General features: G+C 39.8%; 1 protein-coding gene across 5 annotated transcripts; it reads left to right on the top strand.

Moving 5' to 3' along the window:
• The first annotated feature begins 1,284 nt into the window (after window positions 1-1,284).
• LOC124703539 (B3 domain-containing protein Os11g0197600-like) lies at window positions 1,285-11,911 on the top strand. Of its 5 annotated transcripts, XR_007003154.1 has the most exons (10): window positions 1,285-1,536; window positions 1,997-2,162; window positions 2,604-2,808; window positions 3,156-3,242; window positions 4,147-4,186; window positions 4,393-4,869; window positions 9,617-9,986; window positions 10,400-10,506; window positions 10,628-10,793; window positions 11,415-11,911. XR_007003154.1 is itself a non-coding variant. In XM_047235754.1 (8 exons), exons 3-7 carry the CDS (start codon window positions 2,791-2,793, stop codon window positions 10,634-10,636), a joined length of 591 nt encoding a protein of 196 aa, XP_047091710.1. In that variant the 5' UTR covers window positions 1,285-1,536; window positions 1,997-2,162; window positions 2,604-2,790; the 3' UTR covers window positions 10,637-10,793; window positions 11,415-11,911. The 5 variants fall into 5 exon arrangements, 1 of the variants encoding a protein (XP_047091710.1); XR_007003153.1 differs by lacking the exon at window positions 4,147-4,186 and having other exon boundaries at window positions 3,137-3,242; XR_007003152.1 differs by lacking the exon at window positions 4,147-4,186 and having other exon boundaries at window positions 3,054-3,242.
• The last annotated feature ends 1,637 nt before the right edge of the window (window positions 11,912-13,548 follow it).

The raw sequence follows: 13,548 nt of genomic DNA, 5'->3' as shown, positions 1-13,548 counted from the left end.
ACTAACAGTTGTTCCTTTTCGATTGCAGCGCTACCCGAGACATTGTCAGTATGTCGGGACCAGGATCACGAACTATGCTTAGATGAAGACGATCTTCACGTCCCGGTTTATCTGCAAGACACAGCTGTTATAACCTAAGTTATTAGTCAGGGCAATCGACTACATTGTAGACAACAAAGAAGAGTATGCCGAGTACCGTCAGCTGCAGCCGTCGGAGAGGAGGACCTGGCTACAGAAGCAGTTTCTGTTTAGTGTTTCTGCTTCATTCATCATGATCTGCTGATTTTAGGAGGTGCTCTCGCTATCCCTCCATTAGTTAGGACTTGCTTGAACCTGATCCCCGGTCTGTAATGATGAACTTTTTCGAGGTGGTATATAATAACCCCTCGTGTAATGAACCTGTGATGTATCACGAAGTATAATTGCTTTGCTCGTGATACATCACCCAGTAGGGTAAGTAATTGTTGTGTATTACTAGCAACTTTTGATGAACTGAATCTAGCTGAATATGTTGTTATTCTTAGCAGTACTAGGTAACCTCACCACTTTAAGGGAAGGGGTTACCACAACACGCTCATGTCTGCAACCAAACAGGATGTGCGATCCACGACCAGGGTAGAAAGACGTCTGTGCAGGCACCTAAACAATGGAGCTAGCTTCCCTCCCCGATGCAGAAAATGCCACACAGACAACCAAACAACACGCCTTTTATGACTCATGACCCGTTTGCAACACCCAAGCACTGCCATCTCACTGCGCCATGGTGGACGAAATCTGCCCAGCTACCAAACGCGCCCTTATGACTCCTTATTCCGCGGAGAGGAAACACAAAACGCGAGGGAACCACCCATCAGCGAGTGCGAATATTCCGTAACTAGTTGCGCCGCACCTCATTATCAGATGTCACACTTTTGAATTTTCAGAACATGCAAAATAAAATCGTGGACATGGGTTATGTTGTATCTTGTGCACATATAAAATTTAGTTCCAAAATATAGAAAAAAGAAAAGATCAAAGTGAATAGTATTCCATAACTATTCACATATTTTCATTTATCTTCTTTTGCATGCCAAACATTTTCAAATTTTTGAATGAAATTTTACAGATGCATACTACGCAACATAATATATGTTCCAGATTTTTTTCCAGATTTTTTGAAAATTTAAAGTGTGACAACCGATAACAGGTGCGGGCGCAACTAGTTTCCCCCAACAGCTCGCATTTCTCCTCGCTCGCTTTGCGACTCGCGCCGTCTCCCCTCCCCAGCTCCCGGTCGATCCCCTATGCGCCGCCATCGTCGTAGGCCGATTCCGACCGGCTGCGGCGAGGCCTCGCGCCCCCGACCTCCATCCGCTCCCCCTCGCTCTCTCACATGGCGTGGAGCCTCCGATCTGTAGCCCCCACCCTCCGATGAACCTTAGACAAGCAGAATCCAGTCTCGCCGGCGCCGCCCCATGGCGACGTCCCCGAGCTTTTGCCGCCGGCCATCTCTATGGCATGCTTCTGCCAGTCACCTCCCCAACCATCTGCTGCCCGGTGAGCTCCATCTTCCCCTCCTGCATCTGTTTTTGCAAAACAAATCTCCTTTGTTGCATACTGATAGAGGATATGGATCCTCCATTTTCTTTTGACTCTGTTTAGTTGTGCATAGCCGGAAATTTATCTGTTCATTTTTGTGTGTGCAATCCTAGTAGCACGGGCACGCTGCATTTTCTTATCATGGTCAGAGGTGTTCAGTTGTTTAATTTTTTTTGTGTGTACTTGGAAATAGGTTCAGATTTTTATCCATATTTGTATATTATCCGGTTATTATGGATACACACATGATGCTGAATCTGATTGTTGCCCCATGTGCAGTGCTAGAATCTCACCATCAACTTGTTTAGCTACTTGTCACGTGATATGGCCCATGTGTGCTTTCAACTGTTAAAATCACGTGTCACCAAAATCTTAGCTTCGTTTGATTGACATCCTCTCTTGTGCATATTCATCGCAGACACCCAAAGTGGAAATAACTACAGGGATTATTTGTTGCGGAGGTCAGAGCGGCCGGAGCTCGTTGACAGGTGGCGGCCACAATGGCGTTCTTGCTGGCGCAGACGTCACGCCACATGCCCTGCTGCTCATGTATCCCTCCCTGCCCCGATCTAGCTGACGACAAGGTTGTTGATCCGGTGCAAGATTGCTACATGAGTTCAGTGAAAATCTGGGTTCTTTCTTTTATGCTGGGATGTGAAAAGCATCTATATTCTTGTAGATTTAACAACTCATGTAACATTGCGAAAAAGTCAGTAGCCTATTTAGTTTCTCTATTTCTTACCATATTAGTACTGCTGCAAATTAGCCACGATGGATCTAGAGTACTAATATTTGTTGTGTTCTTGCACGTATTGAAGCACTTCCCTTTGGCCTACAGCGCAGTAAGGGCTACATGGCATTTAGAGTTAATTTCTAAATTCAGTATACTACATGATTGCATTCTTCCTAGATTTGGTTGTTCGGTCTCAACCATGATTTTTCTCGGAGTAGCTGTTAAGTTCTACTACTTTCTTATAGTAAGTTTACTATGTAAGTTAAACGTTTTCATTGCTTTTCATGAATAGGCTTGAGCTTTGGCATCCATGGCGTCGATGGCGTGGCAGCTGGTGGTGGCAACGTGGCACGGTGACTGGCTGGACCACATGGAGCTGATGCTGGTCTCCTCGGAGCTTACAGGAGAAAAGGCAAGGTGCTTTGCCAGCAGGGTGTGGCCCTACATGGGGCCTCATTGGGGTTTTTGTGCAGATCGTCATGCACAACCAAAAGAAGGTATGGCTCTCTCGTCTGTTCTAAACTTTTGGTCCTATGTAGCTGGACTCAAGTCTCAACTCCTCAATGGAAATTATTGTTGCTGCCGAGTCTTGGGTTAATTCAGGTCGTCGGTTGATTCAAATGACTCATTGTGTTCGATCATCCGTATTAGCGAGCATCGAATTTCTGAAGTTTCGAGTCATCTGTGTTGCTCTTCTTATGAATGTTCATTCTACTTGAGAAGGGTTTTTATTTAAATGCAGGCAATATTTTGAATATTCAAAGCATGAATCTGTTGTTCAGAAATTAGCCAACCGGGTCCCTGACCCTGTGTCCTAAAGTGCAGCATTTATAATTTGATGTAGCTGCATGGCACTCTGGAGGCGAGATTAACACTGGCTGCTTCGTCCCTGATTCGATGGCTCGGCCGACTGCGAGCTTTTCTTGAGCAGGTAATCAGTCGCAGAAGCTCCTTCACGATGTTGATGTCCTCTTGGCTGCCCCCTTCATGACGGCGGCGACGTCAGGATCTCTTTCACCATTTGTTCTTCATAGTTATGTCCTGGATGGATTTGGATTGGGTTCTACCTATGTTTCTCTCCAATTTGCTCTACATGGATATGTCCTTATACTGGTTTCTAAAACTGTTAGAGCAACAAGCTTATAAGATTATTTAGAGTGCACATTTGACTAATAACTGCATAACCGTGCAGCAAGAATGGTCACACATATTCAAACGTTTTATTTATAGGATTCTGTTTGTGTGATTTTGGTAGAGATGATTACAGACTTCATATTAATTACTTTTTTTAATATATAGATGATATTTATCCTTGTTAAACTTGTACATTAATATATTTGTGACATCGTCTGATGCGTAACCAATATAAAAGCGACTATGTGTGTTACATGTTTTGTCTTCTACATTTGAAACTCAGGCAACCTTTATTGGATCATAGAATTATTAAGGCATATCATAGTTATTCAGCATAATGGGCACAAATGGGTATAGTTATTGTAACTTGGATATCTAGGGTTACTGGCTTGAAAAAAAAGGTAGCATGGATGCACTTGACATTTAACCAATATGATCTCAACAGAGATTAGATAAGTGGTTTTACCAAGTAGATGGACCAAGTCAAGCATCAAGGTCGTGACCAGAAATAAATTTTATTCTTTTTGGAACTCGATTGAATGTTGACATTAAGTAGATTGTAGTACTAATGATCCACCTTCCCAAATACAAAGTTCTGTATATGGATATTGTTCGGTGTGCATTATTACATGGTTTGATGAATGCCAGAATCATTTACCAATATACTATTTGTGAAATACATTTATTTGTCGTTGTTTCAGGGAGCAAGTGAAATTTTGATGTCGTAACAACTTCTTTTAGGTAATGCACATTACGTTGGGAGGATCTAAATTCTGCGGAATTCATAGAATAAAATCATAAAATTTATTGGTTATTACTTGTTAGGGTTTTTAATTTTTTTGTTTAAGTTGTTTGCTTTTGTCAGTCATGTATACCCTCATATTATCAGTACATTTTTATGTTGTCGAGAATTTTCATGGCATGAACTTTTTCCTGATGTGTTGTAGAGAATTCCACTAGCATTCTGTCAGTACCTTCAGAGTCATCCAACTGGATTGATGTCCCTGAAAGGTCAAAGTGGTAACACATGGCCTGCAAAGCTTTGTTTAGACACTGAAGGGTTATTCTTTGGACATGGGTGGAAGGAATTTGTTATGGATCATTCCATAGAGCCAGGACACATTTTAACCTTCTCTTATGATGGACACTCACAATTCTCGGTGGCGGTATTTGATGGACTCTGTATTGAGAAGTCATCAGCTTTTCATGCTAAGTCTTCAAACGATCTGGTTTGTACAATAGAAAGTGATGAAGAGGACAATGATATATCGGCTGGTTTGATGGACTCTGTATTGAGAAGTCATCAGCTTTTCATGCTAAGCCTTCAAACGATCTGGTTTGTACAATAGAAAGTGATGAAGAGGACAATGATATATCGGCTGCTTTAGTTGATTAAAAATCAGCAAGTCTTAAGAGTACTGAAGGTAAAACCCTTGTTTATTTTAAAAAACTTGTATTATGCTGGACTTAATCATAATTAAATTCTTATAAAAATTACACATGTAGTTATTGGTGACAGGTGATTGGCGCATTTTTTAAAACTGTTAGAGAAACAAGATGATAAGATTATTTAGAGTGCACATTTGACTAATAACTACCCGTGCAGCAAGTGTGGTCACACATATTCAAACATTTGATATATAATAATATTGAGTAATAGTTGCATAAATTATTTGCCCCTTTTGTTTCATGTGTAGTACAATACCGTCTTATATTGTTTATAATCAGGAGCCATCTTCAAACCTTTCGTTTCATGGATATTGCCATGCATGGTCATAATTTATGAGGCTTGTCACATAAATGTAAATGCTATAAAAAATTATCTCGAAGCACTAGGCCCGATCGAAATATCTTAGGTTTTCACCCTGAAGATAGCCCCCGCTCTCAAAACAATGCCTTCAACAAGGCCATTGCTAGGCACAACCAATTAAGGCTAGACCTTGGATTTTCACCCCGAAAGGTAAGACTCTGAACTTCACTTATGTTGCCGCCCCCACTTGCATACTGGTACTGCGAAAACCAACACCAAGCAAATCCCTCAACATTATAGAGACTCGAACCTCCATTGCTAGTACTCCAATCCGGCCTTCATGATATTCTGCGCCTCTGTTTTCACCATGGATTAGAATGTCATCTGATGAATGGCAACACAAAACAGAGCTTCGCACCGCTTAATCCTAAACCAAACGGTCGGAATAAAATCATGGGTGCGCACGACCGAATACCACCCGATCCAGCAAACTCTAGGCACAAGGTGCACTGTTACATTCGCCGGCCGGCGGAGCCTTCCAGACATCCTCACTCCGGTCAGAGGAAGAAGGACCGGCCTCAAGAAGGTCACGATCTTCGCAAAAGAAGAACCCTAGGGCAGCCACCTTTATTAGTCAGATTGGCCGCCCGTCGGTCGGCCTCATCGGTGGAAGAGGAGGCCGCCACCAACCACAGACATGTCGACGAGTCGTCCGCTGCCACCCCTAACACTGAAGTAGGCCACCACCGTGACCCGCCGGGAGGGAGAGACGCAGAGGTCCCACCAACCACCACAAGGCACGACCCTGCCGCCGTAGACGCCGGATTCGCAGCCATTGGGACACCCCCGGCCGCATCGCCGTAGCATCCACCTGGCCGCCACATCCCTCGCTAGGGCAGCCAGGCCCGACGTGCCGCAGAACCACCGACCGAGGCTGCCGCCCCGGATCCCGCCCAGGACACCACCATGTCGATCCCCGACCAACCCCGCTACCGGCCGGCGATCTCCGTCGTCGATCCCGCCCCTCCTCCACGCGCGCGACGCCAGTGGGTAGCCTGCCCTGCTGCCCAGAGCACAATGGTTTTTGTGTTATTTCATATTACGCAACTAAAATTGTTGATATTTTTTGTGACTTCATATTATGCGCAACTTTACTAGATCAATTTATTATTTACATATTTAGGTTCAAATTTGTTCGGCAGTGTCAATGGGTAGTTCAATTAAATGTAGGCAGCATTTTCCACTTAAATGAAGAATTGCAACCGTATGTGTCTTGAACTCGAAGGAAAACAGAGACAGACATGTATCATCTCTTTGTGGCATACGTAGTATCCTCTATTTTTTTTTCTAGTGGACGACTTGACAATTTTGTATTTGGGGGTGGCTAAAAGGCTAAAACTAAGTTGCATTCGTCTGGGAAACTAAGTTTGGTCGTACTTCCTAGGTTCACAAATAAGTGTATATTTAGATTTGTTTTATATAAGTTATAAATTTATTAAATTCGATCTATTTTTTTTAAAAAGTAGCAATATTTATGACACTAAATCAGTATCCTTGACATGTAGTTTAATAAAATTTACAATTTAATGTTATATATGTTGCTATTTTTATATAAAAAAGTTCGTAAAATTTAATAAAATCGGGAGCGAGTACCGACACGTAGAAAAAATGTGGATACATGCCGATTGATCACATGACCATTCCGTGCATGAGATAAGGAAAAAAAGGGAGCGGAGCTGTGTATTTACTGGAGTAATAAAGAAAATAGTGTCCCAGGGAGGGCCAGCCTCCTCTCTCCCAAGACTCAATCCAGCCACCGCTTTTTAAACCTCAGCGACAGCTCCTCTACCCTTCCTCCCTCCCCTGCAACAAATCATCCATTCTTGCGTATCTTCTGCCGTAGACCTCAAGTGCTGTGGAGAAGGAGTTAGAAATGGCTGTGCGCAAGGAACAGGGGAGCAGGCGGTCGGGGCAGCAGGAGAACAAAGCAAGCAGGGCGGCCATGGCGGGGAGGGACAACGCGAAGAGGAAGGGCGATGGGAGGAGGAGGAGGGAGCAGGGGAATGGGAAGGAGGAGGGCAAGAAGGTTGGGCAGCAATTCTGCAGGCTGTTCTTGGCCCCTGAATCTGGGGAGCGATTGGTGAGGGTTTTTGAATCTTTTTCTAATCTTTCAGTGATGAACTCTATATGTGTATGTTTAGCTCCAGTAGATTTTGGTTGTCTAAACATGAAAAAATCTGGTTCTGATCGTGTACTCATCCTCCCTGCATCTGAATCTCGGCCACAATTTGCACCACTCAGTAAGTCAGGATGGGGAGGAAAAACTCTATGCCCTTTTTTGGGAAGTTTTTGTATACCTAACTAATGAAAGTGGACTAATCTAAGATGTAGAGAGAAGATTTTCGTAGTAGCAGTAGCTGGAGAGAGGAATGGAACACTGGCTTCCTTGAAACCAGATCTTAGACTCTAGATGTGATAGTGCGATGAATATGTATTCCTGTCGTTGCAGGTCCTTGAACATTCCTAGTAGGCTAGTACTAGTTTTGTTTACTGGCAACTGTTGGTAGTTCAAAGATATTCAGATCGTGTTAACTTCCTGGTCACCTTGTCTATATAGTGACAAGGTACTACAAAATCACTGAAGCAAATTATCTCTGGATCATTTTGAACACATTAAATCCATTATCATAAATGAGGAGCACAAGTTTATTCTTTCTAATTGAGAATAGATGTAATACAATGTTTTACAAGTTTTTTTTTACGTGCATGACTGCAATAGCTGTGTATAGTCTTGGGTTTTGAACCCTTGAGCCAATTCATTCGACAATGTTAGGTAAGTGTAGATTTGATGAATTGAACTCAAATTCTGAAGTTTTATTTATAGGATTCTGTTTGTGTGGGTTTAATCTATTCATGAACATGGCACTAGAATATCCTAATTTTGGCATGCGGAGCTAATTAGCGTGGACACAACAGTTCAGAAACTAATAAAGTAGATTCAGCAGATTAAAAAATTAGTTTTGAATGAGCGCTCAACATTTCAGCGAAAAAAGAAAAAACAAACCTCCACTGTCTCTTGACAGGAGAACTACCTCTGTGGAGGTATATTCTTCGCACGCCTGGTTTTCTTCGATTTTTTTCTTGCATTCTTTATTTTATCAATTATCTTTGATGAGGCTGGATGATTCAGATTCGATTTATTTTCTTCTTTTTTCGAAATTGAATTGGTATTGTTCGAGTGCACTGTTTAATTGGAGCATGTTTAATTGGAGCATGCAGAGATCGGATCAAGCTAACACAACAATGGTCATGCCTACACTATTATCTGATTTCATTTGGTTTGCCTTAGCTAGTTATCAGGGTTGAAATGGTTATTCTATTTGTTTTCTTTGACTGTTTCAATTAACTGGTTGAAGTTAGATATGCTTACTACTTGTACAGGATTGTGCTTTATTAGTCCAATATATGATAAAATGCTCCAAAAGTGTTATCGTTCATTCGCATAACATCCTCAGGTCGTTGGGTCATATTATCAAAACTAAGATGGTACAACCAAAAGTGGGTTTTTGTGTGATTTTGGTAGAGATGATTACCGACTTCATGTTAATTAATTTGTTTGAATATATAGATGATATTTATCCTAGTTAAACTTGTACATTAATATATTTGTGACATCGTCTGATGCGTAACAAATATAAAAGCGATTATGTGTGTTACATATTTTGTCTTCTACATTTGAAACTCAGACAACCTTTATTAGATCATTGAATTGTTAAGGCACATCATAGTTGTTCAGCATAATGGGCACACATTGGCATAGTTATTGTAACTTGGATATCTAGGGTTACTGGCTTGAAAAAAAAGGCAGCATGGCAATGGGAATGCACTTGACATTTAACCAAGATGGTCTCAACAGAGGTTAAATAAGTGGTTTTACTGAAGTAGACGGACCAAGTCAAGCATTAAGGTCGTGACAAGATATGAATTTTACCCTTTTTTGGAACTCGATTGAATGTTGACATTAAGCACATTGTAGTACTAATGATCCATCTTCCCAAATACGAAGTTCTATACATGGATATTGTTCGGTGTGCATTATTACAAGGTTTGATAAATGGCAGAATCATTTACCAATATACTATTTGTGAAATACATTAATGTGTCGTCGTTCAGCGGGAAAGTGAAATTTAGATGTCGTAACTACTTCTTTTAGGTAATGCACATTATGTTGGGAGGTTCTGAATTCTGTGAAATTCATAGAGTAAAAATATAAAAAATATTGGTTATTATTTCTTAGGGTTTTAGTTATTTGTTTTTTTAAGTTGTTTGCTTCTGTCAGTCATGCATACTCTCATATTACCAGTACATTTTTATACTGTTGAGAATTTTCATAACATGAACTTTTTCCTGTTGTATTGTAGAGAGTTCCACCAGCATTCTGTCAGTACCTTCAGAATCATCCAACTGGATTGATATCCCTGAAAGGTCAAAGTGGTAACGCATGGCCTGCAAAGCTTTCTTCAGACACTGAAGGGTTATTCTTTGGAAATGGGTGGAAGGAATTTGTTATCGATCATTCCATAGAGTCAGGACACATTTTAACCTTCTCTTATGATGGGCACTCACAATTCTCGGTGGTGGTATTTGATGGACTCTGTATTGAGAAGTCATCAGCTTTTAATGCTAAGCCTTCAAACAATCTGTTTTGTATAATAGAAACTGATGAAGATGACAATGATATATCGGCTGCTTCAGTTCATTACAACTCATTAAGCCTTAACAGTACTGAAGGTAAAACCCTTGTTAGTTGAAAAAACTGGCATTATTCCTTCATGATAATTAAGTTTTTATAAAAATGACACATGTAGTAATTCGTGAGAGGTGATTAGGCGGAATTTTCTAAAATTGTTAGAGCAACAAGATGATAAGATTATTTAGAGTGCACATTTGACTAATAAATGCATAACAATGCAACAAGTGTGGTCACACCTATTCGAACATTTGATATATAATAATATTGAGTAAAGTTGCAAAAATTAGTTGCCCCTTTCGTTTCATGGATATCGCCATGCATGGTCATAATTTATGAGGCTTCTTGTCACATGGTAGTAAATGCTATAAAAAATTGATCTCTAAGCACTAGGTTAGATGTGGTTTTGACAATTATTGTTGTACATCCTTCAATCTTACTTCTCATGTAATAGATTCTGATTCACCAAACCGCGTGTTAGAAGAAAGTGTCCCTCACAAAGATTATTTGAAGTTTTCACCGATGTTCAGAATTTCTAAGGAAGTGATGAATCTGGCAAAAGTAAGTTATCTGCCCTCTGCACTCTTTTGTTATCAGCAAGTTTGCTACCACATGTTTAGTAAGAGATGCATTTCTCAGTGAATGATTTAGCTAAGTAATTCAATTATATTGCACTTTCCAGCTGTTGTGAAAGTCCAACGAGGACCAGAAGCAATGTTGCAAAGGCTGCCAGTAAGTGAAGATCAGAAGAACTACACTCTTCAAAAGGCAATGAAATATAAATCGAAGTACCCTACAACTCTGGAAATAATGAAGGACACTAATGCCTACAAGACATTTTTTTCGAGGTTAGACTGCTCCTTTTTTTTCCTGTATGAATGTACATGATTCTTTAGTCCATGTGTCGAGCATTAATATTTTTTGCGGTTGTTTTTTTCTATTTTGGCTCAGTGTTAGAGATTTTCCTTCAGAAAGTTATTAGCCAGTTCATTGTTCTACACATCTGTTTGCATCATTAAACCTTGTTTTTGTCCATGGAATTGCCATTCATAATTGAATAACTCAAGTAATTAACTATATGCTTATTGTTGTTCAAGAGTTTAATGATCGGTGCTAGTATGAATAGACTAGAGAATGAGCTTATGCGATACATATGGGGGTATATTATTTCCCTTCTCAGAATGTGGAAATGGTTAACCCCGCCAACGTAGTATGGGAAAAATTATGTTTCAGATTCTTTCATTTGACTGATGAATACTGATTACGCATAGTTGTATCTTTACTTGATTCCTTATCTTTACTGTTACCAGTTTCCTAACTTATAGTCAGCATAAAAAAATCATCCACTCATACATCCATATAGTGTAAAAAAACAACAAGTATCCCAGAATAGGCGGTCTAACATGCAAGGCGGAAGTACCATTGTACTGTAGATGATCGTTTTGCTGAAGTACTTTCTTGTGTTGCAGATTATTCCGAGTGATTTTGTGAGGGATTATCTTCCCCACACCGACAAGAAGTTGACACTCTGGGATGAACAAGGAAAGGCTTGGGAAGTTAGCTATGTCTATTGCAGCAATCATTCCTCTGGCGGTTTTAGTAAGGGCTGGGGTGTGTTTTCTCGGGGTAATCATCCGGAGAAGTTTGACGTGTGCGTCTTCGAGCTCTTCTCCTAGGACAACATAGAAGTACACGTCTACAAAGCTAACCCCGGACTAACTCCGTACACCCTACAGTCGAACAACTAGATAGTAGGAGTGCTGCAGCTCCATATTTGACCTGCAACTCTAGCTAGTAGTCCAATAGGACTGTTCGGATGGTGAGAGAGATTTGAAATAAATGACTCCCTGATAAACAAGGTTTTTTTTTGTGTCGATCAAATTGTTGGATCCTGTTGTATCAGTGCAAGAATTAATATTGTTGCAGGTTTGCTGCCGTTCCATTGCTGCAGTATATGTACAATGCATATTCGTAATCTGTCAGCCGTATTGGTTTCCATTGATGACCTTATTGTTATGTGTTGCATGTACTAGGCTATGAGTCCACTGGAGGTAGAATAGTAGCCCTATTTTTACCTTAGAGAAACACACAGGATTTCCGATCCTAGCGGGAAAAGGAGGGAAACGTATTTTGGGTTGGTTTGGTTTTATTCAAAGGGTAATTATTCCGCTATAGGGTAGTTTCCGCTGATAGAGAAATTCACTTTTGATCTTACGTCCATATGCTTCTGTGCCACCGGAAAACAACATTTTAAAGTGTTAACAAAATTTGGAACAAAATTTTTGCCCGTACATCTTGACATTCCGTGTGCACACCAAGTTTCGCGAAAAATCGATATTGTTATGTCCTATGTAAAAAACGATAAAAAAAAAGTCTCTTGAAGAGCTTTTTTTAGCACGGAATTTTGTGTTTATTACACACGACACAAAATATATCGGTCTTTTGACAAACAACTTTGGAAGCACAAAGAATGCTGAGATGTACGCGTGACTCTTTCTGCTGATTTTTTTGATTTTTTAAAATGCGTCTGAAGCTGATTAAAAGAAATAAAAGCATATGCTCCGGATGCAAAATCACCTTGCCCTGATAATAATTTTTCTTTAGGTTCTTTAAACTGTTATTGTTTAGGCTTCGGCCTATGCTGTACTATTTGTGTTTTTTTCTCCTACTATATGGAATGAAAAAGGAGCCTGCTTGCATATTTGTCAAAATAAATATTGAGTGATTTGGCTATATATCCATCATACTTTTTTTTTGTTATAACCATGTAGAATTGAGCTCCTACAGATGATGCATAAGGGAGAGCTACACGTTCAAAAGCTCGTTTGTTACTATTTGTGGCTAGTTTGTCAATGGACCAACTATGTACCAATTTGGGGATAGAGATAAAATGAGTATAATTTGACCATTAAGATCAAAATATGAAAAGTCTTTTTAATTATGAGAAAAAGTTTATGCAGTAGATCTCTCAATCATGGAGCAAACAAATAGCATATAGTTAATAATACATGTATTGATGTGTAGTATGTTAGCTCGAAGTTGCCTCAAAATAAATTATGCATGCTACTCATTTGGACTTAGGTCATTAAATTAAAAACATATGAACTCTCATGAAAGTGTATATTCGCCCTTAATAATATATTAGTAGGCCTTTCCGAATGAACTATATTTGAAAGCGTTTTCATAGGTAGTGGTGTATTCAATGTTCTTTACACATCAGAAAATTATAATCCAATGATGGTAGAAAACATCTCACTAAAGATTGATACTGGTGTTAAATTTATATACAACTACAAAATTATGTATGAGATCGCATGTGCACATTCACTTAATTATAAATTAGCTAATATGTGGTTGGAAATGAGCAACACACAAATTATACAAATATACGTATATTGATGAATAGTTTAATGTGTTGGTAAATAAAATGAGTACATTTAGTTTTAAATGCATAAGTGTGCATATTCGATTACCCATGACAACTAATTGAACAATGCATGCACATAAGTATACAAAACTACATGATAGCTAGTCGAGGATGCCAACAAAAGTAAGTGACGGGTATGCCCATATAAATACGTAGTAGGTGCTAGGTAGTCGAGG

Source organism: Lolium rigidum, chromosome 3 (genome assembly GCF_022539505.1).
Source record: "Lolium rigidum isolate FL_2022 chromosome 3, APGP_CSIRO_Lrig_0.1, whole genome shotgun sequence".
NCBI lineage: Eukaryota > Viridiplantae > Streptophyta > Magnoliopsida > Poales > Poaceae > Lolium > Lolium rigidum.
The sequence above is the reverse complement of the archived record's forward strand: the minus strand, read 5'-3'. Positions and strand labels throughout refer to the sequence as shown.

Excerpts from the sequence above, each read along its gene's own strand:
- LOC124703539 (XM_047235754.1), top strand. Across the intron at positions 3,243-9,616 it reads TGCGAGCTTTTCTTGAGCAG|AGAGTTCCACCAGCATTCTG; the intron begins GTAATCAGTCGC and ends GTTGTATTGTAG. Across the intron at positions 9,987-10,399 it reads AAGCCTTAACAGTACTGAAG|ATTCTGATTCACCAAACCGC; the intron begins GTAAAACCCTTG and ends CTCATGTAATAG.